Source organism: Amblyomma mixtum, chromosome 9, assembly GCF_055824585.1.
Source record: "Amblyomma mixtum isolate Tamu chromosome 9, ASM5582458v1, whole genome shotgun sequence".
In the NCBI taxonomy this organism is placed as follows: Eukaryota; Metazoa; Arthropoda; class Arachnida; order Ixodida; family Ixodidae; genus Amblyomma; species Amblyomma mixtum.
Window position 1 is genome coordinate 108,724,632 of NC_143020.1, and position 27,953 is coordinate 108,752,584.

Sequence of the window (27,953 nt, forward strand, 5' to 3'; positions counted from 1 at the left end):
AAAAAGATTTTGTTTGTGAAGATTTATTCTGGGTATTACAGTATTTCATTGCAGTATTGAATTTTAGTGAGTTTACTGTACTTCTAGGCTGTTTTATTCAGTCTTCAAACTGCGTCAGTCTGATCTTCTGCTTTAAAATTGCCGAAATAAACGTGCATTCCATTCAAGTATATGCAGGAGTTTGTCAATGGAGTAGCATTTTGGAGCTGTGCGAAGTGAAAGTAGTAGTGCAGTTTTAGTTTCGGGCATTGTGTTTCAAGGTTGGATGTTTTTTTTTTTCACCAAGTAATAGGTGCAGGGGCTGCACAGTAAGCGAGGTGATGCACGCAGAGCTTGCCTGATTAGCTTCTCACATTGTTTATTGCATCTCCGTCTTGTTCCATTGTAATTGGGCCACCTTACTGTTTTGAACAGGGCCAAGACAGATGACCCGGCCAGTAGCAACGCTGGCGTGGTTGCTGCACAGGTGTGCGAGCAGCACGACACCCTTGAACAGAGCTTCTACTGCAGCGAAGATGGCGCCGGCAACAGAGAGACTGTTTGCCTGTCGGAAAGGACTTTGGACATCATGGAAGATGCACTGTCATGCCTTTTATTTGGTGGAGCTGGCAGCGTCGACGCTGCGGTCCAGAATGCCTCCTCTGCTTGTCCAAACGGGACGACTGTTGGTGCTGAAACCATGGACTTGACCTGCGCCAATGCCTCTTCTGTGCCTGACCAGCTTACTGTTGACTACGCTGGTGCAGTGGACAGGAACGCTTCCTCTGCATGTCTCAACAAGACTGCGCTTACTGACAAGACCATGGACATGACTTGCACCAACACTTCTGTGTTCGGCCAGATTCCCACCGATTCTGTGGACAGGAATGCTTCCATTGCTGGTCTCAACAAGACCACACTTGATCACAAGACGATGGACTTGACTGTCACCTCTGCCTCCCCTGTGCTTGACAATATGACCACGGACTGTGCTAGGGCTGCAGGCAGGAACTCTGCCATCGGTTGTCTTAACAAGACGATGCTCACCGACAAGACTATGGACTTGACTGGCACCCTTGCCTCCCCTGTGCTTCACCAGATGACCACAGATCGTGCTAGGGCCACAGGCAGGAACTCCGCCATCGGTTGTCTTAACAAGACAATGCTCACCGACAAGACCATGGACTTGACTGGCACCCTTGCCTCCCCTGTGCTTGACCGGATGACCACGGACCGTGCTAAGGCTCCAGGCAGGAACTCCGCCTTTGGTTGTCTTAACAAGACGATGCTCACCGACAAGACCATGGACTTGACTGGCACCCTTGCCTCCCCTGTGCTTGACCAGATGACCACAGACCGTGCTAGGGCTGCAGGCGGGAACTCCGCCTCCGGTTGCCTTAACAAGACGATGCTGACCGACAAGACTATGGACTTGACTGGCGTCCTTGCCTCTCCTGTGCCTGACCAGATGACCACAGACCGTGCTCGGGCTACAGGCAGGAACTCCGCCATCGGTTGTCTTAACAAGACAATGCTTATTCATGAGAGCATGGATGTGACCTGCGCACTTCCCTCTGCATCTGAGCAAGTGCCTGCAGATAACCTAGTCGCAGACCATGCTGCTTCCAATGTCCCTGATGCCTCTGTGCACCTGCTCGAAACAATGACTGTGACTTGTGCAAGTGTTGCCGCGGATTTAGCAACGGATGCAACCATGACGGAAACGGATGTCATTGCAGCTGGGCACACTTGCCAGACAGCTCCGGGTGAGGCTGCAGTTCAATCTGTGAGTGCTGTTTCTAAAGATATCGCCACAGAGGATGCATGCAGTGTTTCGAAGCCAGTCCAGCGATTGGATCTCGCCTCCTTTGTCGCAGCGACGAGGAAATTCGATGCGAGAGAGGCGCTAGGGGATGACGATAGCCCGGTCAGGACTGCTTGTGACGCGGCTGTAATTGCCAAGCCAGTCATGCCGTTAGGCCTCGCTTCCTTCAAGCAGACGATGCAGGCAAATGACTCAAGCGATGTCTTCGGGAATGATGGCGATGACGAGCGTCATGTTATGGGAGCGTCTGCACCAGTGCTTGATGGTGCCACTCGTTTCGATGAGTGCCGCACGTCTGCTGAAACCACAGAAGCACCAGAGATGAGCGGTGTGGTCCTTCCTCCTGCTGTAGACATCTCTTCAGCTACAAACTACCAGCCAGTCACCATGAACATCACTGGCCTTGACGTCAGCGGGAGGCGTGCATTGAGCAATGCCGCTTTGCTCTCTGGTTCGGATTTATCTTCGGCCAAGCGGAATGCTGTCTCAAGTGAGCCCTGTTCTGGCAAGGGAAACGGCAGTTGGACGGCTATGCAGCCACAGGATGCAGAGCACATGGTGTCATGTCATATGAGCCTGACTTGTGCTTTCACGGGTGGTTTGGACAACGACAGCCCGTCTCTAGCTGCTCCTCTTTTGGCTGACATCACTAGCTCCAGCGACAACCACGAACAATCCATTGGCTCAAGATCGCACTGCGGCAAGGTGCTGGGCAAATGTGCTGGAAATGGGGACTCTTTCAACCTCGGAAAGACTTGTTTGATGAGCGTCACGATGGATGCGACCTGCTCAAGCACGGCAGCAGCAGTTGTAATTGAGCAGCAAGTTTCTGACGTGAGTGGTTGCCAAGCAGGGCTGACTAACGTTGACGATTCGTGCCCCGCCATCGAGGCTAGTAAACACCTTGGCAAGCGTTCGGAGGAGGCCGTTGATCCGGGTAACATGAAGGATTTGGACGGGGCAGCTAGCCAGTGCTCGAGAGCCCAGGGCAACGACCTCGACGGTTCCAGCGAAAGTGCGAGGGACTGCACGAGTGCTGCCGGGTGGTTGGCAAACCTGACTGCAGGTCTCGTGAGTGCCATGACCCCCGGCAAGATTTCCGTGGAGCCAACCCTCACTTCTGCGCCCATCCTCCTGCCAGGTTCCTTTCTTGATGGCATAGGTGCTGTCGAACCCGCAGAAGGCAGCGGCAGTTTCCCTGATGCGATCCCCCAAGAAAGTCCGCTTCCCGGCGAGGAAACTGTGCCGTCTTTTCACGAGGCCACGCCAGAGCCCAAGGCAAGTGACGGAATGCGGTGCGTCAAGGAAAGAGTCGTGATAACGCCTGTTCAGCCTGCATCTTCAAAAAAGCGAGAAAGGAAAGACATGAGCTCCTTGAAAAAGCGACTCTCCGCTGAAGCAGAGGGCGCCGACGTATTGAGTGGAAAAGACAGTGTCGCCCTCCAGCTGATGGTGAGCCCTATTGCCCGTGAAAGTCGCACGCCAAGGACTGCCTCGTCATCAAAATCAAAGAGCTTAAATGCTGCCTCAAAGACAGACCGCAGTGCTCTCAGCAAGAAGTTCGACACTTTCCTCGATTCGACTGGGAATGTCAACATTTCTGGGTTGGATGTGTCGGCCTTGCTGGCAACCTCTGTTGAGGATGTTGACTCTATTTCGGGCGATGCATCATTTCCACATACTGCACAGGGAAAAGTCAGTGTGCACGACAACGAAGGCGACATGTTTAAAAGCTCGAGCAAAGGCGGAAAGCAGCAGGCGAATGCCGCAAATCGTTCACGTCTCGTGAAAGGCCCGGGTCAGGACGGCTCTGTAAACTGTGTCAGTGGAGCAGATAATGGCAAAACTGCGTTGCAGGTGCCGGCAGTGGAAGGCGAAATACTGGCTGGCTCTAAACCTTCAAAAAAGGGCATAGTTAGGAAAAGTGGTGAATCCTGCTCTTCCAAAGTTGGCTGTAACTCGAACGTCAATGATGCGATTCATGAAGCAGGCTCAGCTGGAAGAGTTTCTGCAAGCTTGAGAGGTGAACACCAATCGATTCATGCCACTGCTCGCTTATCCAAGAACTCGATGGGCAACATGTCTGGTTCCGGTGCTCAGGGTGACAGGACGGACTCTATTGCAAATGGTGATGACCCTCGGAAGAGTGCGACATTTGTCAAGAGCGGCGAGTGTGCGCGGAAGAACACTACGTTTGTTGTGCCTTCCAAGGACGCTAGACCCAGTGCTACATTTGCTGTGTTGTCTTCTCCAGGCTGTGATGTTGTCTGCATCGATGGCAGTGCCGCTGGTGAAAATGTCACTGGAAAAGCAGAGGTTCTGCCATCTCCGGCAGATGTTCCTTCTGCCTCTTCGGTACCCCGCAGGTCTTCAGCGAAGAGGCCCATTGCAGGAGCACATCAGTCAAGTGGCAAAAGTAGTCGTGATCAGAGTACGGCCGCCAGCAAATCTAGGAAGAGACTGGAGTTTACTGAGCTGAAAGAGCAACCCAGAGGTGTCCAGGCAGGTGGCGCCGCCTGTGACAACCTCAAATTAGGCTTGTCTTTCGATGCACCAACTGCTCTTTCGAGCAAACCACTTTCTGAACCATCTGACACATTTCCTGTCTTCAGTCACTCTCGTTCTTGTTCCGAACTGCACACCTCGTCAGCAGGCTCGTTGAGCAAGATTCGGCAGCAGCGGGGCTTTAGCTATGTAGGATCCGATGAAGAAATGCTCATGGACATCCCAGAGCCTTCCCTGGTCATGACCAGCCCCACGACATCTTCCATGCAGGCTGTTCGGAGAGACGATGGCACAACCTCGGACCAGGTAACCTCTCCGGAGGGCAGCGAGAAGATAACATTGGTCAACGGCCACATATCAACGAGCGTGTTTTACTCCTCTTCAACGGCGAAGAAGAGGAGCAAGCCTCCATCGACACCATCCTCCAGACCGTCCGAATCCGGCCGGTCAAAGGCAAAAAAGCACCGGTCAGGGAAGGCTGGTGCAAAGAGTAGTGACCGCAGTTGCCGTCATACACCGGCTTCGAGCGGCAGGAAACGCAGGGCTTCGCCGGAAATTCGGAGCACAGACAAGTGCAAACACAAGGCAAAAGGTGACCGCACTGGTGTTCGAGGGATGGCCAACAGGTCCGAAGTTGCTGACCAGGAGAAAACGGCAGGTTCCAAGAAGCGGAGAGGTTCTTGGCTCTCTTTTGCTCGCAACTTGAAGCTGCGGAGCCTGCCTCCAACGCCGCCAGGATTGTTGGAAAACATAGCAAGACTGCCTGAGCCTCATGACTTTGGTGAGTTGACATCTTCATTTCATTTTGTTGCCTACTAGGGTAGGTTGTTGGTTTTAGGTTCCCTTCGTCAAAGCAGGCGAGGTTATTTCCTGAATGCGTTCGCTGTAACTGTCATTTGACAGTGGGCACACTGTGCGTTCTTCTCCATTGTGCTCGTTCTGCTGCATTGTTGATTATTGATGTAATGCATTGGTCCCTGCTGGTAAAGAAGAAGGCGCGAAGTTTCTTTTTACCTTCATTACTTCAGTGAGCTCCTTTGCACTGCTTTGTATATGTGCTTTCTGATGCTGATTAGCGTGAGCACTTCTTAAAAGCTGCACCTTGCAAGGCCAGTTTAGGGCTGTTTTAACTCTATAAATGTTTCATTGCTTTCGGAGATGGGTCTGAATGCTTGTTTGGGCTTGGCTGCTGGCCGATTCGCGCTCAAATTTCACGCAGAGCTGGAATCTGCCAATCTATTCAAAGTAATACTTCACTCCGATGCAAACAGGCAAGCATTGCAGCCAAAGCAGTTTTGTCGATGTTGCTGGCACCATCATCTGTCCAATTCGTGCACTACTACAGGAAAGTGAAAGGGAGACCGCAAACTGATACCACAGACACAACACACACTCACTGTGGTCTCACTTCCTTGTTGTGTCCCTGTAGTTTCCTGCAGTGGGTTTCTAAATGAACAGAATGTACAACTTTATTGATGCTTTGTTGGCAGAATGGCAAAAAGCTTGCTACAAAGCTTTGAAAATGCAGAGCTTACGGGTTGCCCCTAGTGTGTGCTTTCCTCTTCATAGCACAGAATGGCAGCATTACTGCTTTTTCAGTTTCGGCCTCTCTGTTTTGGTCTCGATGGAGCTTGCAAGTAATGAAATTTAACGTAGCTTCTGCATGAAATTGGTGCACAATCTAGTGTGCAGTTGGTAGGCAGGGGCAGTTATAGATCTATGTTGATCTATGTTGATCTATGTTGTTATGTTGCAGCAGCAGTTCAGAGCAAGGAAGGCGCTGAAACCCAGCCGCTGCCACAGCTTCCAGACATGTATGTTCTTTCAATTTCCCCTTACTCTCTTTTCTTTTCTTTTTTTTTTTTTCCATTTTACTGACTGGAACTGCATCCACTACAATAAAAAAGCATGTGTGCATTCAGTGCTAGCACTGCCCCAGTGCAACACTGGTGCAATGTCATATTGTTACCTTTGTGTGCTGCGTGTGCCTAGTGTATGCTGGTGAATTTCTGGGCACATTGTACACATTGGCCTGAACTGCTTTCTCTCAAGGTAGCTCTTTCTCTGAACGTCTGTGTCGTTGCCTTGCGGAGACAAGCTTGGTGTCAATGTTCTAAGGACACCGAGGACTAATTGAAATTGGCCTTCAACGATAGATTGCCACATGCAATTTGACAGATGGTACTTTCACTGAATATGAAGCCTTTATAGCTAGAACATGTGCATGTGCATTTCATGTTTTGACTGTGTTGCCATCGCCAGCCATCTTCAATGGCAAATAGAAAGTACTTGACGCATGCTAGCACATGCCACCGGTGCGCTCTCGTATGAACCCAGAAATCATCGCATCTTGTTTACGGAGGGCGTGAGAAATTTTGACTCCAAATCATGGTCCGTAATATTTTTACCACACCTGTACTGCAACTACATAGGCATCCTTCGTGTGGCACTTTGGTACATGCTGCCGTGGTTTCACACTTGCTTTTGCTTGTTGCTGTAGTCTGAAGAGCATTTCTCGCATGTGCTTTTCGTGTTGTGGCTTTACAAGTTAACTCCTGTTTTGCCACTTTGGCTAACGCAGGGCCTTGTCAACTTTTTATTTTGCTCGTTGCAGCTGCGAACCAATTGTCTTTGACACCGCCGAAGTTGACATTACCGCTGGAATCAACATCGATGATATTCTGGATCGCCTCGATAATAAAGATGTCTTGGAGAGCGTCTACTGGAGCTTCACTGAGCTTCCCCAGGAGTCATTGTAAGTGGCTTTAAGGACTCGTAGCAAAGAAACAAAGTGTTAAATTAGTAAATGTTTGAGATATGCATTTTGCGAACCAAGAAAAAAACGTGAAATGCGGCTTTATGACCGGTGTGCTCTCTGGCTGCTTTCATTTGTTTGCAGGAAGCAGTGGGAGTTGCGTGCCATAGAGATGGAGCCGCATAAGGCAGTCTTCGGCTTTATTAAGGACAGGGTGAAACTCACTGTGTCAGTGGGTGACTTCGTCAGGCAGCCGGGCAGCACGGACAAAGATGCTCTGGCTCAGCGGACTGCAGGAGCAGTTCCTCATCGCAGCAAGCTCATTTCAGCTCTAAGTTTCCAAACAAATTGCTGTAAGTATGCTCGTGTTCTCGCGAAGCTGTAAGTGTGCTCGCCTGCTTGCGAAGCTGTGAGTGTGCTCGCCTGCTTGCGAAGCTGTGAGTGTGCTCGCCTGCTTGCGAAGCTGTGAGTGTGCTCGCCTGCTTGCGAAGCTGTGAGTGTGCTCGCCTGCTTGCGAAGCTGTGAGTGTGCTCGCCTGCTCGCGAAGCTGTGAGTGTGCTCGCCTGCTCGCGAAGCTGTGAGTGTGCTCGCCTGCTCGCGAAGCTGTGAGTGTGCTCGCCTGCTCGCGAAGCTGTGAGTGTGCTCGCCTGCTCGCGAAGCTGTGAGTGTGCTCGCCTGCTCGCGAAGCTGTGAGTGTGCTCGCCTGCTCGCGAAGCTGTGAGTGTGCTCGCCTGCTCGCGAAGCTGTGAGTGTGCTCGCCTGCTCGCGAAGCTGTGAGTGTGCTCGCCTGCTCGCGAAGCTGTGAGTGTGCTCGCCTGCTCGCGAAGCTGTGAGTGTGCTCGCCTGCTCGCGAAGCTGTGAGTGTGCTCGCCTGCTCGCGAAGCTGTGAGTGTGCTCGCCTGCTCGCGAAGCTGTGAGTGTGCTCGCCTGCTCGCGAAGCTGTGAGTGTGCTCGCCTGCTCGCGAAGCTGTGAGTGTGCTCGCCTGCTCGCGAAGCTGTGAGTGTGCTCGCCTGCTCGCGAAGCTGTGAGTGTGCTCGCCTGCTCGCGAAGCTGTGAGTGTGCTCGCCTGCTCGCGAAGCTGTGAGTGTGCTCGCCTGCTCGCGTAGCTGTGAGTGTGCTCGCCTGCTCGCGTAGCTGTGAGTGTGCTCGCCTGCTCGCGTAGCTGTGAGTGTGCTCGCAGATCATAGCAACAGTGTACACGACATTGTGGTCGCTGGCCTAGTTTTTTTGTCATAGTTCATGGACGAACACCTTTTCATTTGCCTCATTTTTAGTGGCACGAGCTCCTTTCAACCAGTACATAATAAACAAGCGCTTTCTGGACACATTCAAGACGGCCGAGCTACTCAAGCGATATCCCACCACTGACTACCTTGGCAAGGTGACTGTCACTCTTGAGATTTCTGCTTGTGTATTTTATTCTGCTCCGTTTGTTGCCTTCTCTGCTCGCCAGGTGGCACCACCTGTCAAATTCGCTGTCTCTTGCTTTTCTTTTGTAACAAAAGTCTCAGTCGACAGCCATTTCTCGGTAATTCTGAACAACTGAAGTGATCGCCAGTGTTCAGACATAGCTCTCAAGCAAACTGAGCCGGGATGGGCTACTTTGTCTGTGATACTTGGGTACGGATAGACCAATACTTAACTGGACGGTTTTGAAACAACCTCTGCATAAGGATGAACGACCCTGTATAATACGCCCTTTGAAGGACACAGGACAAATTGATGTTGCCCTGTATCAATAGATTGCTGTGTTCTCAAGACAAGAACGCTGCTTTCATCGAAGATTGGGTTTTTATAAGCTAGAAAAGGTCCAAGAAATGAAGTACAGGTGTCGCCACCATCAGCTGTTTGTGCTTGCAAACTGTAGTGCATAGTTTTATGACGCAGATCCTTGAGGCCAAGCTATGCCGCAATTCGCTTCCAAACGGTGATCACGGAGTCCTTTCAGTCTTGTCGTTGTGAGTTTGAGAGGAGTGAGGGAAAGTTTGCAGGCAGAATTATCTTGGCTCTAAGCATGTCTTCCGCTGCCGGACAGACGTCAGCGTACCCAAATAGAATCGTAGAATCTATTCTATTTTAGTTTCTTTTTTTTCTGAAAACAAGAAATCTGGTCTGGAAAATTCTTCCACTGTCGGGCTTGATTGAAAAAAGGAGAAACAAAAGCACCCTGCACAATGGAAGACTGATCGGAGTACTGTGCATTTTCCTAAAGAGTGCGGACGTGTTCTTTCTTTCCATTCTCTTTGCAGATGCTGAGTGAGCTGGGTGCCTTCTTCGTGCGTCATGGGCCACTGTGTCGAGACATTGGCTCCCTCGCCGGGCTCTGCCCGTACACCTTCGACTACCCCGTGTGAGTCACTGTGGCTACGATGCCTTTCAAACTCCCTCGCTTCAAAAGCCATATGAAGACCAAACTTTCTTCGCAACATTGACAGTGTGAATTGCACTAAACAAACGACAGTCGTGAGGTGCGATTCTGGAAGTTGGCTGTCCTGAAGAGGATAATGTTCAGGTGCTACGTTAAACAATTCAATTTGTAATGAATGTAGTGTTAACTTGTACTCTCTGTAGAACAATACCTTTTGTCGTCTTGTAGTGTAAGCTTTCCTTGATGTGTTAATGACGTCAAATATATGAGCCCCCCCCTTGTTTCTATTTTTTAAATGGGATAGCATTGGGCACTGTGCAACCGAAATGAGTCATTGGTCATAAAATTCGTCCGTTCGCTGGGCGGATTGATGTGACTTTCAATAAAGGCATCAACAACTGCTTATGCTCTTGCATTGCCAACACATAATGGATTTAGGTGTCCCTGCGATTTTTTTTTTTTTTGCATTGTAATGAATTTCCGTGCTTGCTCCATCATAAGAACATACACTTTTCTGCTAGTTATTTGGTGCTGACATAACCTTGCGAATTTCTCAGTTTTTGCAGCTTGAAGCCGATGTATGCATATATGTCTGCATGTTTAGTCGCATGCACGTGCGAAAACAGCCCAAGTTCTGTGCACAGATGGCCAGACCTTGTTCTGCCTTCCACATTTGCTCCCAAGTCGCCGCTTGTCAGAGTAGCTATTTGCAAACATTTGACCAACAAAGTTGCAATATCTTTATCTCTGGGTGTTTGGTATTAAACCCTTTCCAAGCAGGGTTTCCGAAGTGCGAGCAAAACGCAAACAACTGCCTTGAAGACCTTTTGGAGTTGAATGGACAGTGCACAAAGCTCTCACTTGCCGTTTGTGTGTATGAATTCTTCTTTCGTTGCAGCCTCTCGATCCACGTCATGCATCCAAGGCGACTCATCTGGTTCCACATGGATCTTCCTATTGATCTTGACACGTACCCAAATGCAGAGATCCTTCCTTCGTCACGGCCATACTCGGATGAGTACCACGTGATACAGTGAGTAGCAGCGTTCGCCCCCCGTTTGGCCCTGGCAGGGTTTGCCAGAAACTTTGAGTTGAACCCGACTGTTGGGTGGGCTTGCTTCAGCTCGCTTGCATTCTGTAGATTTTAAGGCATAGATCATTGCCACAGCTGGCTATGTTTGCCCATGTGGCATACATTTTATAATTCATTAACATTTAAAGGCTTATCATGCAGAGCATTATTAACTGGCGTCAAAGTTGGAACCTCTGACGCATCTCAGAGAATTTTAACCTGACAATGCCTAACCAAAGTGTTTTAGGCTGCTATTGTGCTAGTTTTTTGTGATTGTTTTTGGTTGATCTCTGCTGAAGTCTGGCAACAAAGGAAAAAAAAAAAAAGGGAGGCGGTGGCCTTGTGGTAGAGCATCCGCCTCACATTCAGGAGGTGCTGGGTTCGATCCCCAGTGCCGCCGGGTACCCACCGGTTTTTTTAATGGGTACAAGATTTACCCCGGCCTGGTGCTCGGCTTTTCTGGGCTGAAATGCTTGGGAAAAGGGTCCTTGGACCAAACAGTTGTGTTTGACGGGCTAGTCATTCATTCCGCCGTCAAACAACCCTAAATTCGCTTTGTGTGGTAAAAGCCCATTTGTGGCCCGTCTTTGGCCCCTTTTGAATTTTCTGCGCTACATAGAGGCACAGCAAGGCATTAAGTAGTGCATCGTGCTGTTTGTGGAGGAAAGTACCGAGTTCATCCGTCAGTTCATGGATGCATGCTGAAACTGATAAGTTTTGTTGTAATTTGTAGTTTTCTGGTAAGTTTAGTTGTAAGAGTGCAACCACTTGTTACCTCGGCATCCTGTGGGAGGGGTTGTGACACAACACTGTGCTTTCATTGGTGATTGACCTCAACTGCAACTCCAAACTAGTCAACAATATTGTTCATGCCGCTGTCAAACAAGGCACCATTTATAGCAGCTTGCAGCGTTCGCCCCATGTTCCAATCAACAGTGCTGGTGGCTGTACTGAGGTGTCGGTTTGCTCTTGCGTGCTTGCAGGACAGAGAAGCTTCGCCGCATCACGGCTCACGTGAAGCCCGGCCCCCGGTACATCAGGCGAATGGTCGAAGAAATCGAGGCCTTCATGGCGAAGTGAATCTGGCAGTCGCCGATACCACCCGTCGTCCGATCACTTGTTCGCTAACCAGCTAACAAACGCCTTAGTGGGGAACTTGGTGTTGTTGGCTTTTACTTGCCACACAAAGCTGTTTGACAAGACAAACACTTCAGCGTACATCACTCTGAGCTAGTGTCTATATTGTATGCCGTCTTTATTTTTTTGTATAGTCTTTGTACATCTTTGTCTGTTTTAGAAATGACCATGCCTGAAGTGTCTTGCAAGATTTTTTTACCTTTTCTAGCAGGGTGCTTTGTGTAGAAGTGTCCCGAAGTACTTAAAGAAAATGCATTTAGCAATGCCAGTGTCATTTAGATGAGTGCACCTAACGTAGCCAGTTAAGCCAACTTAGCTGTTGTTTCACTAGCAAGACTTGCCAGCTGTGTTTCAAACAAACAAAAAGGCCCTATCAGAAACGGGCTTCCATTTTTGGTGGCAGTCTGGAAGTTTGCCAGTTCTTGCCACCACTGTAATTAGCTTGGAGTGGTCATGTTCTGTGTGTGACAATGGAGCGATTCCTGTATTCTTGTGCATACCTTTATTTTGGATCGCGTCCATGTGTGTAATATATATTTATGTATATAAAAAAAGCGCACACAGCCTTCTCGCAAAGAAGCGAACTTTTGTGCAGCAATTTAAAAACAGCATGGTGATTCCATGGTGGCCACAGAGTCAAAGCAATGCACGGTTGAAAGATGCTTGGCGATGAAATCGATGCTGAGCTATCAGTGTCCACAAAAGAGCATAACTAAGTTCTTTATTACTGGTTATGGTTAGCACAGCATCGGCTTTCCTTGATGTTGTGTCGCATGCGACAGGGAAAAAAAAGAATCGCTCATGCAGGAAATAAGAGCACAGAGGAGTTTTATGCATAACCCAATAGGCAGTTATTTTTATGTGGAATGACTTTTCTGCTATGGCGAACGCTCATTTATTTAGGACCTTTGTTAAAGGAGCATAGACATCCAATTTTGATGGCATGTTCACTACAATGATGCGGAAGACACTACTATGCATGAATCACGGTGTGGTATTTGCCTACGGCCGCTAAATAATTTATTATTTTCAGTCGTGCTGTTTCGGTTTCAAGAGCCAAACGATGGCTGTTACGTCGGGAGAGATTACAGGTCATGTGAGGCATGGAAAAAGTGCGATCTAATCACTGCTTCATCGTTATAATTCACTACAGTGCTGAAGCCAGCCAAGACCTGGAATGACAACAAACGTAGAAGCAGTGATTATATTCGTTTTATCATGCCTCACATGATCTGTGTTATTCTCTTTGATGTCAGTCATCGTTCGGCTGTTAAAACCGAAACAGCACGAGAAAGAAATTCGATTACAAATTATCTAGTAGTCGTAGGAGACTACCACATGGTAGTCTGTGTATAACAATGCCTTACGCCTCATTACAAAGAAAACGCACACCCAAAAGTTAGGTGTCTGTACTCCTTTAAGTGCCCAAGTTTTGATCCCAGCCACTATCACCTTCATACCTTTGCTAACGTATGTACATATCGCCCATTTCATTTCAATCTATAATTGTATAACCTCATGATGAAAATGTACAAGCTCTGCATGTTCATTAAAATTTTATTCAAGCTCAATCTTTTATTCGAGTGCTCTTGCTGGATAACTGTTCCCAATGCATTCCTTCAAGCTGCCTTGGTCAATAGTCAAACAAGTCGGTAAACCAGTCTCTTTGTGTGTATATCATTGCTTTCTCATTTCAGTTTTAGTATAGAAAAAAACTCTCTCGGTGAGAGAGTCAGAGGCCTGAATATGGGCTTCAAGGTACAAAAACCCAAGCTCTCAAAACTGTGCTTATGAAGGTTTATGCTGACATGTATATGCCATATTTACTTGTGCAATGAATTCACACCCTTCAGCCGCTGTGTTGGCTCAGTGATTATGGCACTCGGCTGCTGACCCGAAAGATAAGTGTTCAGTCTTTGCCACGGCGGTTGAATTTCTATGGAGGAGAAATTCTAGAGGCTCGTGTACTGTGCGATGTCACCCTTCTTTAAATATATCCTATCTTTTTTTTGCATAAGACATGGAGGCACCTACAAAATCTGTTTTCATGTAACTTGTATCGTCCAAATGTGTTTGAACAGTATTTCAAATTTGTTTGATTTAAAAGAATTCAGCAGTCTTTGGGAATTCTATGCAAGATGAAACAGGGAATCTTTATAGAGGCATTAAAAGCCTAGCAGTGTAGTCAAGGCTGTTTGCATCACCTTATTTTCGTTAGAGATTTAACATAGCACAATCCGCAAACCAATTCCTCAATGTGCCACTACATGAGCACAGCTTGATTTCGGAAGACTGGAACCACTGAAGTGGATCGCATATTTCACTGTGCTAGATCTCTCTAATAGTATTTGTTTTTCACACTGACTGCTCTGTGCACTGTTCGTGCACATATGCACATCTGTCTGTTTCAACAGTTTATCCTCACTTCTTGTGATGGCCAACGCGTCACCTCATTCCGACTAAAAAGGGTTTCGCATTTCCCTACATTCTGTTTAGACCCGCTGCGGTGGCTCAGTGGTTATGGCGCTCGGCTGCTGACCCGAAAGACGCGGGTTCGATCCTGGCCGCGGTGGCCGAATTTCGATGGAGGTGAAATTCTAGAGGCCCGCATACTGTGCGATGTCAGTGCAGGTTAGAGAACCTCAGGTGGTTGAAATTTCTGGCGCCCTTCACTACGGCGTCCCTCGTAGCCTGAGTCGCTTTGGGACATTAAACCCTAATAAACCAAACCAAACTTATTCCGTTTGCACAGCTCTGTTAAGCTTGATTTGCATCAGTCTGCGTGCACTGGTATGGCCAGTGCAGTGGAGCACATTAAAAACATTACAGATCCTGGAAACTATAACTGCAGTTTTGCATAATTAAGTTGATGAATTATCGTTGAATTTGCATTTCATTCTGTTCGAATTGCTGAATGCTTTGGTCATCAAAAAAAAAAAAGTGCTCAAAGTGCTTTTTATATAGTTAATCGAGCATTTAGTAGGTTGCACGTGGAGGAGAGTTTTCGTTTTAGCGATATTAAGTGTTTCTGGTGATGTTACAAGTTAACCCAACCGTAACTGGTTTGCTACATCATAACCAATTACTCTCGGATTGCATGTGGCACATTGTTGGTGTTCACTAAAATAAGCCCAAGGATTTAGCTCACCACGGCTTAAAACAGCACTCCATAGTTGGCAACAATCCATCATGACTGCATGCTTGGAACTGCCACTCTACTAAGTGATCTGTGAAACTAACCATGTTTTAATTGGCATTCTGTCAGTGCCTACATACAGCTGCTTTCTGTTTCAAAGTAGTAATTTCCTTGAGTACTACGCTTTGCATGAAGAAACAAATTTCAGAACTATACATTGACGAAACTAATCATAGTTTCGATTAAACAGTTTAATCATGCTGTCAAAACACAACTCATCAACTGCAATATTACGAGTGCTGGTACCAAAGTTTCAGCTGCTAGATCTTGCTTTTGTAAACATGCATGAGACAGTAGCATAAACCACCACTCGGAATTCATCTATGTCCAGTAAATGATATTATACCCGAATTTCTTTTCTGATGTTTTGGTGTTCAAATTTCAAAACGTCAACAGTGGCTGCAATATCAAAAACAGCGATGTTATACCCGTTGCATCTCTTAATTATGAAACTTGGGGGCAGGCTTGTATAATAGTTGCAGCGAATTTAAAACATTTAGCAGCAATTTTAGTTAGAAGTTTTTATGGCTCATGTAAGCAATGTTTTGACACTGGAGCCACTGTTTGGATGTTGAAACCAAAACACCAGACAAGGAAACCATTAAAATTACTGGACACAGGCAAATTCCATGAGGCGGTCGGTCCGTGTACTGTCTACACCAAATGAAACGCGAACAAATCAACTGCAATGGAAATAGCACAACGAGATCTTAGTTGATGAAGACTGAATATTAGTGCACTTCATTTTCACTTCTGTGGACAAAAGGTGGCTGCGTAGAAGTGTTAATGGACTCCTCATGCATTTCCTTTCCAGTAACTATTGTTTTGGTATTCTTGTCCAGGTGTAGAAGTTAGTTTGCTTGGATTTTTTCAACACTGCATATACAGGGTGTTTCACCTAAGACTTTCTGCAATTTTTAAAAATAAGCTATGTGAATTAGATGCGCGCTTTTTCTGGCATAGCATTGTCAGTGGTGTAGTACATCATAATGCAGCTAAGACGTGCTAACTAGCAGGCTTGTTAACCAATATTTAATAGTTAACTTTTAAACTATTACCGTTGGGCTCCTTAATTATTGAGAGGCATGCAGCTCACCGTAAGTAATGTCCATATCCGTTTTTAGAATTTTGAGATTGCGATTATCCTCGGCGCTGTGGCCTAACAAATTTTGGCTATTTCGACGAGTTAGGTTCACTGGAGAGGTTGCTTTGCCTGCAAGCTTCTCAAACCACATGTATTTTGGCGCGATGTAGGCGAAATTTGTTAGGCCACAGCGCCGAGGATAATCGCATTCTCGAAATTCTAAAAACGGATATGGACATTACTTACGGTGGGCTGCATGCCTCTCAATAATTAAGGAGCCCAACGGTAATAGTTTAAAAGTTAACTATTAAATGTTGGTTAACAAGCCTGCTAGTTAGCACGTCTTAGCTGCATTATGATGTACTACACCACTGACAATGCTATGCCAGAAAAAGCGCCCATCTAATTCAAATAGCTTATTTTTAAAAATTGCAGAAAGTCTTAGGTGAAACACCCGGTATAGGTGCCAACCGATTCTTCAGGCCTGGCAGGACCCAAAAATTGTCCAAATAATCGGAGTCTGAAAAATCCGCTAACTTTAAAAGAATCTCTATATTGGGACAAAATCTAGTTGAAAAATATTAGCTAATTTTTCCCTCCGACTCAAGTTCAAGCTGATATCACTTTTGGACAGAACAAGGCAGAGTCGTGTTTCCATAGTCACGACTGCACGCGTCCGCAGTAGACCACATGCGCAGTATAAAAACTGCCATGCCAGTTTATCTGCAGTTTATCTGCAACAAGCACCATTTCATAACAAAAAAATAACTCTTTCAAAACAGGCAAGCCGAGCAAACACAAAACACTTTTATCGAGTGCAAAAGACATAGAAGTTGTGTTAAGGCGTGCCATGTTGACTGTGCATCGGCGACGTTGATGTTGAAGGCAATGCCTAGCGACAATAGCGAGGCCATTTTTGGCGATCTAGAAGCAGCACTGGTAGTGGTCCTATTTCTTCAGCGGCATTGTTTGGTGCGGCTCAGAGTCATGGCACTCCCTAGAAAGATGAGAAAACGGCAACTGTAGCACACTGATGCAAAACACACTGCGCTCGCAAACAAATAATATCGACACAAATGAAATGCCTTCACCACAAGAATGGTTCGTTTCGTACAGCTGACGAAAACCTCAGCTGTTTGTAGTTTTACAGATTCAACATTCACTGGTATCACTCGCTGAACTGCACACAAAGGTCATATGCAAAAGTATGCCACTCTAAGTGGCTGTACGACAAAACTATCGTTGTCGAGAAACCAGCTCATGTTAGCTACTATGATCGGCAAGTTTACCTCAACCACTATGTACCATCAGAAGCACAGCATTTGTGAAGCCAGTGACTTCGTTGCATCGTGGTTTCTCAACTCACTTGTAGCAACGGCGGCAGTACAGGTCGTTCGAACAGCCAAGACAACGTAGGACTGCGTCTTCGTTGCAGATGACGCACCACGGCAGCTCCTCAACTTCCTGCAGGGGGAAAGTGGAATTAGAGGAACATCAAGGACAAATCCACCGAGCCATGCTGATGTTTATTCGGCATAAAAGGTTGCATTCGTTGCAGATCAAATTGCGTTTCAAAAATTCTCTACCACTTGATTCAAACTCCCAAAGTCTCTGCGATCACTGTGTGAAAATGAATGGTGGTGTTGCATTGCCTCGGAGATCCGGGAATAAAAAAACTGTCTTGAGACACTGCCGTTTACGAGTGAAATCCACCAATGATGGGCAACACCTGTATTTCACTTTTCAGCCTTTTCTGGCTCATAAAAACTTTGTTTTAAGTTAGAACACCACCTCTGTCATTATAATGCGATAATGTAATGATACAGGCCAACTCCAATTTCTCCTTGCAGGAACACTGAAGACTCCTTCCAATTTTTGTGCTTGGCAGAATCTGATTGATTGGCTTGATATTTGTCCAGCAGCAAAAGACATACCGCATTCACGAGCATATAATGCGACCATGAATGTAACACGAGGGGACAGTTTGTAGCCTCAAGAAAATTAAAAGTCCTGAGCCTGTCGCCCTTCTTTCCTTTCCGTACTTAACCTGCTTTTGGTGCCTCCCCTTTTTCAGCCACCCGTGCCAACTTTTCCGCATTCATAGCCACCCTCGGCTGGCACAACATACGGCCTCAACGCCATCTAAAAGTTTGCTTCTCCTAACCACTCACTAGTCTTGTGGTGAAGGCTGCTGTAGCTATCTCCGGAAGCAAGAAAAAAAACTGCTTTATATTCGAATCATGACTCCAAATATACTGCAAGCTGCGTTTTGAAACTGGCGACCAGAGGGGAAAAAAAATTTCGTGTTACATTGGTCTAACTACGGTAATTATTGCTATCAAATTTGCAGTTGAAAACAGAGGTCCGCCCTTTTTTGTGTTCTGCCTAGCACAGACACATACAAAAAAAGAAAGCAATCAATTAAGCGAGAGGAGCATTTCAGTCGAGCAGCAGCATCAAATAGCCTTGAAGACGGTGGGAATCGACTACAATTCCAAAACTATGCTTTGAGCAAATAGAGGTCAGAGTTGTCCTAATCTTAATAATCTGAACTTGAACGCAATGAGTTCAAATGCAGTGAGTTGAGTCAGCCTTACCAACCTCACCGCTTGGGTCCAAGCCCAGCTCTTCCAGCTCCTCCTGCTCTTCAAGCTTTGCCTCTTGGAGCACCTGGGTGAGAGCAGAGGGGAAAACATGGTGTTCCTGACAGCTGCCGAACACAACTTCACTTCGGCACATGCCACTGTAAACAACTGTTCCCAGTCGTGCACCATTTTCAAAAGTGTGTACTCATTGCAGAGAACTAGACATGATCCCCCAAAAATTAAGAGGAGGAAGTCTCTTGCTGCATTTGCACCTGTGTCACTAACTTCAGCAGTTACCTCAGCGGACTAGCTAATTTCTGTTAAACGCTTAAAACAAGGATTAAAACGAGCAACACTAAAACCGATGAGGCCGAAGTGCCTCACATAAAAAACGTTATTCACTTACGACGAATACTTTTAGACTTTAAATGAAAAACATTTGCACTGAATCAAATATCGAATACTTTACTATTCGACTGAATATTCGAAATTACTGAATATTCTCACGTGCCTAAACTATTCGGTAAAGACAGTGATCAAGCTCAAGTCTATTTTTGAATTACGGCAAACTCCTGAAGGTTCAAACTCAAAAGGGAGCCTAGAGTTTCTTCAGTTCTGTGGAGTTTTATTTAACAGGAGTGTTTTTTTAATACTCCTGATACTGACAGGACCAAAGCGTCCGTCCAAATAAACTGGCAGTTTTAAGTCCACCACTGTACATATTTGGTAGTATCCAAATCATTGCGCTCTTACCCTTGCCACGACAGCATCCGCCTCTGCACTGTCGTCTGAATCAGATCCATCACCGAGGTCCTTTTTACCTGCACAGTTTGTACACAGCATGAGCAACAAAGCTCATTGACAGGAAACAAATAATAATTAATGCGCAGGCGATCGAACGACATGGTGCTACAAATCTGCATTGACAGTATTGGTAGTTTATTTTGTTTCTACAATGGCCACCAGCCCATTGCATCTCTGAATTGTATTTTGTCATCACTTCTACGCCCTGGTGCTACATGGGCATGTAATGCGAGGGCAAGATAACTGCTGGTCCTTAAGGGTAACGGAGTGGATTCCAAGAGAAGGCAAGCGTAGCAGGGTACGGCAGAAAGTTAGGTGGGCGGATGAGGTAAGGAAGTTTGCTGGGGATACGGTGGCTGCAGCTGGCGAAGGACAGGGTTAATTGGAGAGACATGGGGGAGGCCTTTGCCCTGCAGTGGGCGTAGTCAGGCTGATGATGATGATAATGGTGCTATATGGGCTTCTCATGGGTGGAAGCGTCCGGAAGGTGGGTGTGAATGGATACATGGCGAGTAGGGCCTTCTGAAAGGTGGCGGTAGGTTGGGTTGGTAGAGGGTAGAGGGCAAATGCGGGTGGGTAGTGGGCACAGGCTTCCTGGAGGGTGGCAGAGGCATCACACAACACACAGGGTTTGCCAAAGTGAGTGTAGTAATGCTAACGTACTGAAAAAGAAAGGCAGTGAAACAGGTGCCAGAGTACTACTGTCTCAATTTTGAAATACCAGTGACAGCGTAACTGGTCAGTTGACTAATCCATCATTATCGTCATCATCAGCCTGACTACACCCACTGCAGGACAAAGGCCTCTCCCATGTCCCTACAATTAACCCTGTCCTTTGCCAGTTGCAGCCACCGTAGCCCCGCAAACTTCTTAATCTCATCCGCCCACCTAACTTTCTGCCGCCCCCTGCTACGCTTGCCTTCCCTTGGCAACCACTCCGTTACCCTTAAGGACCAGCGGTTATTTTGCCTTCACATTACATGCCCTGCCCAAGCCCATTTCTTCCTTTGATTTCGATTAGAATGCCGTTAACCCGCGTTTGTTCCCTCACCCACTCGGCCCTCTTCCTGTCTCTTATCTACATACCGCAAGCTGTAATAAATTTGCTCACAATAACACACTAATACTTATCTACATACCGCAAGCTGTAATAAATTTGCTCACAATAACACATAAATACTACCACAAATTACTGCACCCATCAACACTGAAGAACACTTTCTCTCCTGGCATCACATCAACGCAGTGCTTTCGCCTTCATTGATGCCGCATGGCTCATGGCAATGGCAGGATTACACAGGAAGCATGAATGTTGATGAAGCAGGGCAGTTCATCCCCAGCTTAATGGAAGCCATGCCAATAAGATTACCCTGCTTCTTAGCCTTGATTTGGCTGAGCTCCTTCATGAGGTCCTTGTCCTTTTGGAGCTCCTGAAGGCCCTTCTTCGCATCCTCTGCAGCCGCCTTCAGCTCCTGGCCAATCAGCTGCGCCACTTCGTCGATGGGCGGCTCACTCTCCTTCTGCGCAGACTGACTGCGTTCTGCCAGTCGCGTTGACGCAACACCAAGCTCGCCTGCATCACTAGGTGCCTCCTCATTTGTTCCCTGTATGAAAATCGCCATACTTTCTGTTTATACGGTGTCAAATGTCCTGCTCTTGTAATTCGTTAATTACGTGCATCACAGCAGAATCTCAATGCTACGAATCTCGCGGAGAATCGGAAAATATTCGCATCATTGGATATTCGCGTCATCCATAATGAACGAAATCCGAACACAGAAGCACGAGGAATGCTTTCATGTAGATCTGTTTATGGCTCACGGGACCTATTAATGGCCATGCATCACTGCTCACTGTTCGTGATGTGTACCACGTGACTGACGATCGGTGCGGTCGCGGATTGCGTGCTATCATCATCCGTAGTGGCACGGGGGTGTTCGGAACACTCAAAATTCTTTACATTGTAGATAATGCACTCCGGCCATGAAATTTTACAAATCTGTATCGCCTCAAAATTCCTATCAACTATGTACGCACATTGAGGTCTCCTGTATATAATTTTACAGATCAGTACAAACATGTCACAACCTACAAGCAAGCTAACGGCTGTGAGCAAATGCATGTCTAGTGCATCTGTGAGTGTCCCATCCGTTTTTGCACCCTTTTCTGACATTCTGAACACCTTACCTGACAAATTTCACCTCTATCTGCAGATATCATGTTTAAGATTAAGGACAAAATATATTATACACAGAACAAAAAAAAAACACTTTTCCAGCCTCCTAATTAAGTACAGAACATATAATGGAAGTTTCCCAACATTGTTCAATGTTTGAAGGCCCCAGAAAAAAAAGAAAAAAAAGCCCTCCCCACAGTGTAGACTCCTTTTTTCAATCTTCATTCCTATCCTACATTCCTTTGTTCTATACTTCCTCCGACTCGCAAGGCTTAACAGTTAATTTGGAGAATCAAAGTGGCCTGCTTAATTTTGATTCACATTGCACACAATCGTAACGCATGCATCAGACCTTTCTTTTTCATACAAGCATGCATTTCAAAGCCAGAGAGAATGCCAACCAACACACTATAAGCTATGCCTAGTGTTTCACACATTTATTCATTTACTTGTTCAGTGTCCGTTGTGCAAGACATCAGGAGTGGATACACAATATGTAACCATGACAGGCAGTGTCATAAAACAAAAAATATTCACTAACATTACTTCAAAGCAGTATTTTAAAGTGCTGTTTACTTTTTGCTTAAAAGCCAGCAATGACACTTGTCCTGTTAAACAGATTAGCGGGCCAAGCAGTTCGATGAGCGCACTGATCGCCAATTGCACTATAAACGGCAGTTTTCATTGAACTTCTGACATTTTCATCCCGGAACTTCGCTCGAAAGCTTTCCGGAGCGCTCACCTGAGGATCCGCATCCACGGAATCCTTGCTGAGGTCACGCAGGCGCTCCAGACGCCGCTCCATCTCATCGGTGGTTGCCTTAATAACCTGGGCACGGCGTTTGTCTATCGCCACTTCGTGCATGACTTGGGCAAACAGGTCGCCCGCCTTCTGCCCGTCTGTCCTCCTGCTTGCATACACCTGTGGAGGGTCAGCGATTTCAGAAGCTTGTAGGTGTACTAGCAGTTTGTGCATTAATTTCTTTGTTCATTCATTCATTCGTTCAGTTAATAATTAATTAGTTCATGGCAGTCCCACAGATGCCCATGCTTTTGATCAACTGCACTCATTTGGCCTCCACAATATTAAAGAAGACCTTTGCCTACTAGACAAAGTGGCCTCATACAAGCAAATGAGGTGGTGGGCGACTCTTTCCCCCTTTCTGACTTATACCTCTATGACTTGGAACTGAACTATTACTTCTACCAGCAGGCGCACTTCCCCCCCCCCTGCAACGACCATGAGCCATCCTCCATCAACAAAAGTACAGCTGAATCTCGTTGTAGTGAAATTGTTTATAACGAAATAATGGATATGATGAAGGAATGATGATTCCGCTTGGAAGCTCGGTAAACACGGGCTACAACAAAGCTACGGCTATAATGAAGTAATCACTGGGCCGCTTCAACTTAGTTGTAACGAGGTACAACTAATGAATTAATTCATCCATCCATTACTTATTAAATCCTTTGTTCCCTGGTTCATTTATTTATCTTGGTAACTCACGTGATAGCAATTATTATTTATTTATTTATTACCTCAAAGGCCCCGATTGTGGGGCATTACATGAGGGATGGGCGGATTACATGCAGATTAAATAAAGATTACAGAGTACTATACAATACAATTATACAGTAATTAGGAGGAGATCAAAACATGCAAATAACGTTTCACCCGCTCACAATGTGTTTACAAAGAAACATCTATGCAGTCTACAAAAATCAATAGCAGAAAGACGACAACACCCTAAAAACTTGCGTGCCCATCTGGTTACAGGTATAGCGAGGAATAAAACACATCACTGCCGAGTTCCGACATTCAGCAGTTTGCGGGGAAAAATTAATCACTGACTGAAGCCGACTGCAACAATATGCAGTAGTGCAGGCGTTGCGCTCAATGTCTGAATTTCAAGACTAACAATGAGCACATTGACGGCCACTCAATCTCACTGGGTCCAATTACAACTCAGTGTCATGACTGTGTCATAACATCGCAGTTCCAGTCACAGCACACTATAGCAAAGAATGACAGTTCAAAGGAGCGGCTCTTTGCAAGATGATTCTGCTCACCGTGATGGGGGGCTGGCGGTAGTACGAGACGTCAACATCTTTAAGCTTGGCAAGCCTGTCCTCAATATCCGCGTGGATTGGAATGACATCTATAATTCAACACAACATCCAGTCAGTAACCGCAGCTTTCATTCAATGACAGTAGCAAACCACTCTAAGATAAAATATCCTGAACAGCAATGAGTCGATGCACTGACGCTCCCAAAATTCAGCTTTTTTTTCTCAAAGCATGTCACGTCACACCAGTTGCAGATTACGGCTGAACAGCTTTGGCGTCCACAGCGAAGAGTGCTTGAGGATTGTACACCTGCCACCTAGGACCGTCATAAGACCGCAGTGATCACAGAGAAAATTAATGCCCTCTGACTGCTGGAATGGACACCCTGTAAAAACTTTGAAGGCAAAACTACTTTTGCTCATTGTACAGAGGCTCCATTCAGAGTAACAATAAGAAAAACAATTTCAAATGGGTGCTTTAGGTACGAAATCTTGTCAAAGCAGCACGTTCAGAAGCACCTGTTGTGTACTGGCCACTTGCTGCCTAAATAAAGCACCATTAAAAAAATGCACAGGCAAATCTGTGTCAGAAGTACTGGTTGTACGTTTTACTTCTATAATGATCTCTTCCCTGTTGTGGCTTTGAACTGTATTTCGCCACCGCTTTTACATTCCAGTGCTACGTGGGCGAAAATGAGTGGATGGGTGGTGTGTAGCACCTTCTGCAGGATGGCACTGCTTTGATTGGTAGAGGGTGGCGGGCTTCTGAGCAGTGAAGATGGTGGGCAAAGGTGGGTGGGTAGTGGGTTCACACATTATTTAGGTTATGTTTTATTATTTAGACGTTATTTAGACATTTATAGACATCATTTAGACATAATTTAGATTATGTCTAGATTAAGTCAAAATGAGCAATGCTAACGTATTAATAAGAACAAGAAAAGATAGACAGTGGTTTCGGACATAGTCCAGTAGAGAGTAATCCGTACCTCAACGAAGAACATATCATGTATGAATTTACTTTATAGGGCAAAGCTGTGTGCAAATAGCATTTATGACCTGCAAAAGTGACATCCTAGGTGACACGTTTTGACATGAAATTCATGCAAATGCTGTGCACATGCAATAAGAGTATTATGAGGCTCTGACCTTTGCTGTCTTGGCGCAGCTTCTTTAGACGATTCTCAATCTCCTCTATGTGAGGAGCGGAACCGCCTCCCAGTGAGGGCACTGAATCTTTGGCTTCTGATTTGTTGTTCAGGGCATCCATCCGCCTTTGATGTTGAGGCAGGGCAGAAAAAAAAGACAGACATGCATTTTGCTCAGCTGGATAGTCTTTGCACTTTGTAGTGCTTCAGCAAACTTTTGGTCTGGATTTTTTTGTTGTTTTTGTTGCATCATGAAAAACCACTCATCAGTTGAACCTATCACAGCTAAGTGTAAGGCACTGACTGACAAGTGTGGTTTTCATGTACCTTTTGCTGCACACGGTAAGGTACAGTTGGAATTAATAATGAAGGTAACCACTTCCGGCTTAGTCCACTTGAATAAAGAGTTGTACTGAAGTTCACATTTGCGAGAAGGCTAACCAAAATGCCTAAGTATAGCTTGTCCTTCATTTGCATGCTTTCGTTATGTGTTCTCACAAAACAATTTTTGTACCAAGCAATCATTTTGTTTCCAACGTACACTGTCTTTAGACAATAAGGAACAGCTCAACAAGCTACTAAAGCAGTGCTACAGTCGGATACAAGTTAAGCCTGCAGTGAAGCTCTGCCCATATTCAGCCTCCGCGCACACAATTCCTCCACAACAAAAAAGTAGTCCGCTGCTTAAATGTTTCTTGTTACCTAAACAAGAAGCTTATCACAAGAAAAAAAATTATGAGCTCTAGAATTTTGATACTTAGATTGTTTGATGTAGTCAAACATTAAAAAGTTGATTTTATTTACAGTTGCGACTGGCCAGCAGAGTAATACAGGACGCCGCGGACCATGGCCCAGTGTTAGCAACTGCTGCATTTTAAAGTTGTATCCTACTATAATATGTTGATTTGCACACACCAAACAGGCGCAAAACAGAATTGCTATAAATAGCTGAAAAACTCCAGCACAAAAAAAGGCACCCATCCAATAAACTTAACAGGTCTTCACACAAATAGACCATTGCAGAAAGTAACAGGATTGTGATATCTCAGTGCATTATAAACAATTTTTGCTGATGCATACATCTTATTGCTTTTCTTGACCAGTTATAAGATGTTTATTATTCAGTCTTGAAATGCATCAGTTCAGAGTTGGGTTAATTAATATGAGATCAAGTTGAGAAAACAGCACTGAGACAGAACCTAGGGAGAATCGACATAAATACAGTACATGTTCAGAGCCAGTCCATCCCTCTGTATAGTCTCCATGCTGGTTCCTCAACTTGAAACATACGCATTAAACTGAAATAATGCATTCATCAAACAAGCCTACCATGGTTTTTTAAAAAAAAGCTATAATTCTGGCGATCCTGTTTCCTTTTCACAAATTTTCACTATTTCAGGATACTTTAAAAGATAAATGAACTCACTTTTGCAATGCAGCAGGTGGTTCTCTCTGTTCAGTCTTGCCAGTATTAGTCCTGCGGCAGCAATTGAGTTTTTACAGTTGGCAAGCAATGCACTGATAACAATATATTGAAATAATATATTGAAATCAAGGTTTAACTATCTTTGTATTAATCAGCAATATGTGTTTTCCTGAGCTGATTTTGCTAGTTAACGAGACACTGATTGGCTCATTAGCAATAATCAGCAAGATTGCTGCTGTGAGAGATGCGAGTTAATAGTTATCTACTTAAGCATGAACTGAAACTGGATCAGAAACAGTTTTCAACAACTGTAATCGCAGGCACACATTATTTCTGACGAAGCAACACTTCGAAGGGGTACTGATGTATGAGCACAAATATCTGGCCGTGAAGTTGTCCACATGAGAGCTTCGAACCGTATCGACTAAATGTCACACAAAGAGCAATTGTAGGTAGATGTGGGTTTTATCTGCAATGATAAGTCAAGTGTGGGTCCCGCCTTCGCCCAATAAAGCACGTGAAGGCATCTTAATCCAACAATCACGTCCGATTCGATTTAGTGAAGTGTTGTGACATAGCTATCCCATGAAAAGGAGTCACTTACGTTTGAACCACTTACGCGATTTGCGTGCACCAGGATACACAATATCATGCAATAAACATGACAAAAGCTGCAACATCGCTCACATGAAACGACAGACACAAAAACAAAGGTGAAAACAAAAAAAAAGGTGCAAATGGTCAGCCTTACCTACTCAGCGCTTCAAAGCAGTTCCTGCAAACTTTGCGTTCTTTGCCCAACTTCGGCACTAGGACGGACGATTTCAGGCATTTGGCGCAGTACGAAAACTGGCAGTTTGGACACGAGTGCTAAGCGCGCACAAGAAAGAAGTTCAGAATCAATCTGACGACGAACATGCCATTCAGAACAAGAAACAGACAGATGTGAATGCCTTAAGTTTACGATCGTGCATTGGCTACTGCAACACGAAACTGTGACAACGCGCGGTCTCGATATCAGCTGCGCAGTCTTACCTCTCTCGTGAGGAGTCCGAACTTCGAACTACACCCAGTACATGACATTGGCGGCGACGGTTACCGCGCGATTGCGCGATCACAACAGATGAATCACCCTACCGCGCGAAGAAAATACAATACGGAAGGAAAATAAAGAAGGCGGTAAAGGCGTGGTTAGATGGGACGACGACGCAAAGGAAGTCTAGAGGAAGACACGTGGATGTACTATCAAAGTTACCTCACAAAATAGTTTGAAGCCTAAGGCAGCTTCATTGCTCTACTTTGTGTACAAACACCGTGAAAATAATGAAAGCCGTGAAAATAAGGTGTTATTTTGCGCACGGTGTGCGCGCGTCTTTTTAAACGGAAAACAGATTATGTTCACATAGCCCTCGCCCTAGCACATACCCAAGGGAGCATCATCCTCAGCGATTCCAAAATGGGTATCAATAATTTCGCTAAAGGGCGAATTACAAACACCTCCCTTAGAATCCTTAACGCAACCAAATTCTCACCAAATTATTCCGAATTGATATGGGTCCCAGCCCATTCGGGGAATCCGGGGAACGAGGCAGCCCACAATAAAGCCCGAGGTTTCGTCGACCGGGCAGTGGATGAGTCTGGCTCCCTGAATTTCACGAAGGACTCCATGATCACATATCATGATCTCACCAATCATTTTAAATTAGAGAGGAGAATTTTCCCCCCTCCAGACAAAAGACTTACTAAGAACAAGAGGTTACGTGGCGTCGTCTACAGACGAGATCGATACGCACCCCATCACTCCTCGCGCACATTTATCCAGATC

The 27,953-nt window shown here is 45.8% G+C and overlaps 2 protein-coding genes across 6 annotated transcripts in view; one reads left to right on the forward strand and one right to left on the reverse strand.

Moving 5' to 3' along the window:
- Positions 1-12,441, forward strand: part of LOC149330650 (uncharacterized) — a 25,749-nt gene extending 13,308 nt beyond the window's left edge. Inside the window, exons 7-14 of one of the 2 annotated variants that reach the window (XM_089561285.1) lie at positions 415-5,090; positions 6,066-6,123; positions 6,924-7,064; positions 7,209-7,417; positions 8,340-8,446; positions 9,315-9,415; positions 10,332-10,466; positions 11,489-12,441. In XM_089561285.1, coding sequence (XP_089417411.1) covers positions 415-5,090; positions 6,066-6,123; positions 6,924-7,064; positions 7,209-7,417; positions 8,340-8,446; positions 9,315-9,415; positions 10,332-10,466; positions 11,489-11,585 — 5,524 coding nt within the window. In that variant the 3' untranslated portion in view covers positions 11,586-12,441. Of the gene's footprint in view, positions 1-366; positions 5,091-6,065; positions 6,124-6,923; positions 7,065-7,208; positions 7,418-8,339; positions 8,447-9,314; positions 9,416-10,331; positions 10,467-11,488 lie in introns of those variants that run through there. The other variant, XM_089561284.1, reaches the window with a different exon arrangement.
- Positions 12,442-16,714: 4,273 nt separating this feature from the next.
- LOC149330651 (abscission/NoCut checkpoint regulator) lies at positions 16,715-27,432 on the reverse strand. Of its 4 annotated transcripts, none has more exons than XM_089561287.1 (11): positions 27,164-27,431; positions 26,880-26,998; positions 26,129-26,179; positions 24,704-24,828; positions 23,558-23,646; positions 22,230-22,409; positions 20,681-20,915; positions 19,261-19,328; positions 18,524-18,592; positions 17,289-17,386; positions 16,715-16,919 (listed from the first exon to the last, which is right to left on the reverse strand). In XM_089561287.1, the coding sequence occupies exons 1-11, from the start codon at positions 27,209-27,211 to the stop codon at positions 16,871-16,873; spliced, it is 1,131 nt and encodes a 376-aa protein (XP_089417413.1). In that variant the 5' UTR covers positions 27,212-27,431; the 3' UTR covers positions 16,715-16,870. The 4 variants fall into 4 exon arrangements, 2 of the variants coding, with proteins under 2 accessions (XP_089417413.1, XP_089417414.1); XR_016285708.1 differs by having other exon boundaries at positions 16,868-16,919; positions 18,529-18,592; XR_016285707.1 differs by having other exon boundaries at positions 16,868-16,919; positions 18,520-18,592; positions 27,164-27,430.
- Between the last annotated feature and the right edge of the window lie 521 nt (positions 27,433-27,953).

What these genes read in the sequence shown, in the direction of transcription:
- LOC149330651 (XM_089561287.1), bottom strand. Translation starts at nt 27,211, where the DNA reads ATGTCATGTACTGGGTGTAGTTCGAAGTTCGGACTCCTCACGAGAGAG. An exon ending in GCTGCGCCAAGACAGCAAAG is followed by an intron (nt 23,647 to 24,703) that starts GTCAGAGCCTCA and finishes GTTGAATTATAG; the next exon opens with ATGTCATTCCAATCCACGCG. An exon ending in GCTTGGACCCAAGCGGTGAG is followed by an intron (nt 17,387 to 18,523) that starts GTTGGTAAGGCT and finishes TTCCCCCTGCAG; the next exon opens with GAAGTTGAGGAGCTGCCGTG.